At 36.3% G+C, this 6,996-nt stretch overlaps 1 protein-coding gene across 1 annotated transcript in view; it reads left to right on the top strand.

The window, feature by feature from the left end:
- Positions 1-3,049: 3,049 nt before the first annotated feature.
- The window catches only part of LOC106881629 (uncharacterized), a 25,610-nt gene continuing 21,663 nt past the window's right edge, over positions 3,050-6,996 (top strand). The window contains exon 1 of the mRNA XM_014932093.2: positions 3,050-3,304. Coding sequence (XP_014787579.1) covers positions 3,250-3,304 — 55 coding nt within the window. The 5' untranslated portion in view covers positions 3,050-3,249. The remainder of the gene's footprint in view (positions 3,305-6,996) is intronic.

Raw genomic sequence — 6,996 nt, forward strand, 5'->3', positions numbered from 1 at the left:
GAGTATTTTGCTAAGATTGTTAACAGATACTATATTCTTTTGCCAAATCTTTGGTGTAAAAAATATATTTAAACATATATATATATATATATATATATATATATATGATGGCCTTCTTTCAGTTTCCTTCTACCGAATCCACTCACAAGGCTTTGACTGGCTCAAGGCTCTAGTGGAAGACAGCTTCCCAAGGTGTCACACAGTGGAACTGAACCTGGAACCAAGTGGTTGAGAAGCAAGCTTCTTACCACACAGTCACACCTGCACCTATAATAAAAAAACAGGAAAATGATATTTGCATCAAATCAGGGAAGCAGTAATTGAGATTACATATGTGATGATAGGTTAAACTTGAGTGTCTATAATATCATATCATACAAACCAATTTACGACATGCTTTGACAATTTATACTATCTTTAAGCATTCAGTACACATTAGGACAGACACCTAGCCAGAGAAACCATGCCAAAGATTGCATTGAAGCTCAACACAGTCCTGCAACTCATCAGATCCTGTTAAACTCTCAAGTCCAGCCAGCATGGAAAACAGATATCAAATAATGAGGAGCATGAGGAATTGAGCACTGAGGATTGCTGAGAACTATTAAATAGTGCAAAATATTATCAAAGGTTTTTCAAATGAAGACCTTATTGGTGTTTTTAAGACTGGCATGAGGATGGACATCTAGCCAAAGAAACCACGCTAAAGTTGACATTGGAGCTTGACACAGTCATGTACTCATCAGCTTCTGTCAAACTGTCCAGTCCATGTCAGCATGGAAAACGGACATCAGATAATGATGAGGAGGAATCGAATATTCAGGCTTGCTGAGAACTTCTATTAAATAGTGCTAAATATGTTCAAAGGTATTTCGGTGAAGATCATATTGATGCTTTTAAGAGAGTGTAATCTGAGGCAAATTGGCTACTATTTATGACATTTGAGCAACCATGTAGAGGTTTCATTGTTTTCAATTAGAGCTGACCTGGGGCTGCACATCAACAATGACCTTTTGATTGACCATCTTTGATCTTCTTATGTGTTATGTATGTGTGTGTCTGTGTGTTCACGTGTGTAACATTTATTCTAATCTTATTCGATATTAGCTTGCAGTACAGTCCTATAAGAACTAATTTGTTGTATAATGCTGTGTGCACAAATATCATTTTCTACTCACTTTTTAATATCTTGAAATACAAAAGTGACAGAAGAAGTAGTTGAAATCCTGCCAGTTTTAATGCTGCGTTGTAATCTTCCTAATTACTGTTGTTTAGCCTGAAATTTGCTTGGTCAAAAGGCATTTCAAATGTGACCATCTTGACATTTTTTTGCTTTCCAAACACAATACATCTAGGATCACATTATCCAGTGTATCCCATTTCTTCACTAAAGACTGTAGAAGTAATTTGGCTGGTATTTCTAGCAGGACAAGCAACTATGAAGAGACCCCCACATCTACAGCACCTTTCAGTCTTGTTGTTGTTTAATCTTAGGTTAACCCTAACCAAGCAGACGTATAATCGAAGACATTCCAGTCATGATCGTCCAACAAGATATAGTTCCAAAGGTGAACTACAATATCTTGTGTCTTTCTTTTTTAAAGAGAGAAATTTGGCTACTATTTCTAGCAAGTCAAGTGATCACTTAGAGCCCCATCTCCCTCTTTATGCAGCATCCTTCCTAATAATACTGAGATCAATTCAATAGACTGCAAGGGGTAGCTATTGTAAAACTGTCAGAGTTCTGACATGAAGTACAATAAGAAAGTCTTTCCATGATCGTTTGACCTGACAGAAAACAGCTGCCAAAACTTACCTCAAATAACACCCTAACATCTTAAATATGGAAAAATACATCAGATGATATATTCTCTAATATGCATACAAAAAAATGGGGTAGTCAAAGCTGGAATAATTTTTATCATAGGTCTGCTCAATCAAGGGTGACCTAGGTATAAAGAACAACAACCAAAGGGCTTAAATGATATTGCATGGTTTGAGGTTGTGTGGTATGTTGCCATGATTAAATCATGGTCATACAATCTGATGGATGGTGATGGCTTGAGCACAGACATCAATCCTATTGTACTGCGCATTGAGTATATGTCTTCTACCATAGACTCAGAATGACCACCTGGCTCTTGAGAGCATTTAGTAGAGTTCACTCTGTTGCCAACATTCTGGCCTTCATCCAACTAATCTCAAAATCCTAAAAATATCCTAAAAATGCATGCAAGGCAGTGCTCCAGCATGGCCGCAGTCAAATGACTGAAACAAGTAAAAGAGTAAAATGTTTGTCCAAGAATGTTACAATATAAGTCCTTTGTCAACCTTGGTTATTGACTGAGCATTCCATGCTGGTCTCTAATCATGGCAGGAACCTATGGATCGAGTAGAGCTAGGAAGATGTGGGACGAGTTGGTGAAATATGATCTTCAGTTGTTGAGTTTCACACAGGCAATGACAAGTGATCGAGACTTTTGGCAACTTGCTGTGCTTGAAAAGGCATGTCAAGCTAACTGAATTCTGGTCATTGCCAGTGCCAATGATGCATAAAAGGTATCCATACATAAAAGACACCCATGCTGGTGACACGTCAAAAGCGTCCAGTACACTCTGTAATGTGGTTGGCATCAAGAAGGGCATCCAGCTGTAGAAACCAAAGCTAAGACAGATGAATGGAGTCTGGTGCAAGTCTCTGGCTTACTAGTCCCAGTCAAACCGACTAAATGATGATGATGATGATGATGATGATGTATCATTTAAATTTGAATTAATTATATTCTGTGAACTTTATTTCAGTCTCTTGAAAACAGTTTACTGTTGATAAAAGATATGGAATTTCGAAAAAAAAAAAAAAAACGTTTCCACAAATTTCTAAAAAAAAAAAAGATCTAAAAAAAGCTGGGGAAAGACGTATTTATTTTTTAACAAGGTGGTTAACCGTATGTAATTGACAATAATCTATCTTTGCATTAATCCTTCTGTACTATCAACATTTAGCAGATTAACAAGCATTATACAAATCTCACCCTGAAGCTAACACTTTTCACCATCATCACAGTTCCAAAGCAAGTTTGAGACTCTGACAATCCGCCAACATAGTCACTTATCATTTCATTTCATAATCGTTGAATAAGATCTAAATTATTGGGCGTGGCCAATACACTGTGAAGCCATTTGCATTGTTACTTGCACCCAACAGCAGACCCCTAGGTTTTCTCCTGCTTTATAAGAAACAGCTTAATAATGGAGATATTTCGTTTTGGTGTTTTTGTTACAGTGCTCTGTGCCTATTTGGTTGGTAAGTGTTTCCGATCCTTGTCCCAAATAATTTTACTCACCATCTCCTCCTGTGCTTCACATGTTACTAATTTTACCAGGTGGTCATTGTTATGTTTCTTAAATTGAAGAAATGAGAGACAGATGGAGTATGAGAAAATTTGTTTCTCTGTTATTGAATATGTACAGAGTTGTGTGTGTGTGTGCGTTTGTGTGATTTGTAGTTTGTACCTGATGAATATGCTTGAGGTATTTCTCAACATATTAAAACATGTATTGTGTCTATTAAATAATATTTATCTCTCACCAAATGGAGAACTTTTTTTTGTTGATCTTACCATCACGGAACTGTACATTATATATATATATATATATTTATATATATATATATATAGTGTTTTTGTGTGTATCTTTAATGTGTTCATGTAATTGAACTGTTTATTTTTGTGTGTGCATGTGATATCAAGTTCATATGTATATTGGCTTGTAGATGTATAGTTTTTACAATAAGATGACTATATGTAGCTATGTATGTCAAGAATATTAACTGGATGTATGTGCACAGTTTATGTGCATCTGAGTACAGTGGTATCACGTGTTGTCATTTATGTGTACAATTCCTGTTTCATTTATCTGTTTTGCTATTGTTGATAATCACAAGTTGTCCATATGATCGAAAGCATTCCAGTTATGACTACCTCATGTTTTTACTAAGTATAATGTATCTAGAACTATAGTATCCAATCTTCAACTATAAAATAGCTACTTTTCCATACAAGCCAAATAAAGAGTATCTTAAGCCAATAAGAGAATCTCTGTATCAGAGTTCACAAACTTTTTCATTCCACTTATCCCCTGACAACTTTTTTTCAAAAATAAATTGACCCCTTTCCCTTGAGTTTGGTTTGGCAATTTGAGTTTATACTTACACCATAATAAAACAACAAAGAGAGAGGAAATTTAAAATACTGTTTCTAAATATGTGTATTTCGAGTTCAAATGCCATATAGATCATTTAATCCAAATAGGCCTACTTCAAATTTTTTCCTAACTTCAGAATTTAAAAAATATATATACAAATATTTGCAAATATTTACAAAAATTATTTATAAACCGAGAATCAGTAAATTTACCCCATTACTAAGTGAAATTTATCCCAGTTTCAGAACCTCTGTTGTATATAGTTGCTATTGTGTAATTTCAGTCCAACTTTTATCAAGCCGACCTATAACCAAACATATTCCAGCCATGACCATCTTGTCTTTTTAGGACCATGTAAAACTACACTATCTAGTATGTCCTTTCCTTATTTAAGGCAGTAGGGTATGATTTGAGGAAAATTTGGCTGCTATCTTAACACATCAAGTGACCATGAAGAGATCCCCTAATTGGTTCAACTTCATACCGCTATTTGATCTGATAGAAAAATATCTCCTTCACAAAACAAGCAACCATTTTTTTTTTAAATTAAAGGATGTTTTCAGTAATGTTGTTGGCACTCTGTCGGTAACGACGTCGAAGGTTCCAGTTGTACTCTTAACGTAGTTCTCGGGGATATTCAGCGTGACAAGGCTGGCCCCTTTGAATTACAGGCACAACAGAAACAGGAAGTAAGAGTGAGAGAAAGTTGTGATGAAAAAGTACAGCAGGGTTCGCCACCATACCCTGCCGGAGCCTCGTGGAGCTTTAGGTGTTTTCGCTCAATAAACACTCACAACGCCCAGTCTGGGAATCGAAACCGCGATCCTATGACCGCGAGTCCGCTGCCCTAACCACTGGGCCATTGCGCCTCCACTTTCAGTAATGTAATCCTAAAATAAAAGACTGGATAGTTATGGCTGGAACGCCTTTGATCATTGGTGTCTTATACAGGTGATGGTCTCATTGATATATAGAAATACCATGTCCCTGAAAAAAGATGGGATGGTCAGTGCTGGAATGCTTTTGATTAAAGGGTTGCTCAGTTAGTTCTAATCAACATCAACAGTAACAACACCTCATTGCACACAAATATAAATACACTCTACACCAGCTTGTACACCATACACAATGTCCAATTCCTACCGGGAATGTCTAATTCCTGAAATGTCCAATTCCAGAAATGTCCAATTCCTGCCAGGAAATACATTGTGACCCATAAGCAAAGAACATAACCATTCCACTGAACTTACCAACTATATACCACTGAACTTATGAACTTTATACCAGTATATGACACTGAACTTACACACTATATACCACTGAACATCATTTGACTGATACTAATTCTAATTAACCAAAACATAGATGGAAGGCTAAGTCAACCTAAGCAGAACTGGAAATCAGAATTTAGAGGGATATGACTAAATAGCACAAAACAAGTTATTTTGTCTGATGCTCTACTGATTTTACTTTCCACTACTATGGAGGTGTCTTTAGAAGGATTTCTATGAAAATTTCAACCAAGTTTTAATTATTTCAAAATGGGTACAGATAAACACTCTTTTTCTCCTTTGCCATCAACTACTACCTATCTGTCTGTTTACTCATCTATCTATTTATCTATCTATCTGTCTGTCTGTCTGTCTGTCTATTCCTTCCCTCACTTTATTTCTCCCTCTTTTCTCTCTCTCTCTCTCTCTCTCTCTCTCTCTCTCTCTCTCTCTCTCATACAGGGTGTTATTGGGCTTTAGATAACTGAATTGTTAAACTACAGCAGTCGACCCGATTATTGAAAAGGTGTTGAAATGCCTGGAGTTAAGGTGAGGGATTAGAGCAGACAGTAATATTGAAAAAAGAAAAAATTAAATAAAATGAAAAAAAAAAAAAAACACAGATTAGCTGGGTGGAAAGCTTTTAAACAATGTGTAGCTGATGGTATTTAGATGATAAACTATGGCATTTTAAAAAACTCTTTATTGTCTGTTTCATTTTAGAGTTGAAGACAAGGAAGTGGGTTCAGATTAACTGATGTATAATTACGAATGTAAAGTTTTACTTGTCAAAAGATCTGAAGCACAATTATCTACAAACTTATTTTCATCAGAAATCAAGTTCCTTATTATATGAAAGATAAAATGTCGTCATCGTCCGGAGTTGGTAGCAGTGGTGGAGACAATGGCAGTGTTGGCAGTAGCGGTGGCAGTTGTAGTGGTGACAGCAGCAGTGGCATCATCGTCGTCATATTCATCATCATCATCATCATTTAAAGTCCATTTTCTATGCTGGCATGGGTTGGACTGTTTGACAAGAGCTGGCAAACCAGAAGGCTGCGTAAAACTCTGTTCTCTGTTATCTGTTTTAGCATGGTTTCTATGATCAGATGCCCTCCCTAATACCAAAATGCTAACCACTTTACGGAATGTACTGGTTGCTTTATTCATGGCACCATCACAGACAGGGTCATCCAAGTACCTTGCAGGACAAAACAAAGTCCCCTTGATATAGGAGAATAGTATTGCAAGAGGTAGCTACATTCCAGTTGATATGGCTGTGTGATAAGAATCTTGCTTCCCAACTACATGGTTCCAGGTTCAGTTCCACTGCATGTCACCTTGGGCTAGTGTCTTCTACTATAGCCTCAAGCTGACCAAAGCCTTGTGAATGGATTTGGTAGATAGAAAATGAAAGAAGCGTGTTGTATATGTGTGTGTGTGTGTGTGTGTATATATATATATATATATATATACAAACACACACACACATATATATACATACACACATATATGTATATAT

Source organism: Octopus bimaculoides, chromosome 20, assembly GCF_001194135.2.
Source record: "Octopus bimaculoides isolate UCB-OBI-ISO-001 chromosome 20, ASM119413v2, whole genome shotgun sequence".
Taxonomy (NCBI): Eukaryota; Metazoa; Mollusca; class Cephalopoda; order Octopoda; family Octopodidae; genus Octopus; species Octopus bimaculoides.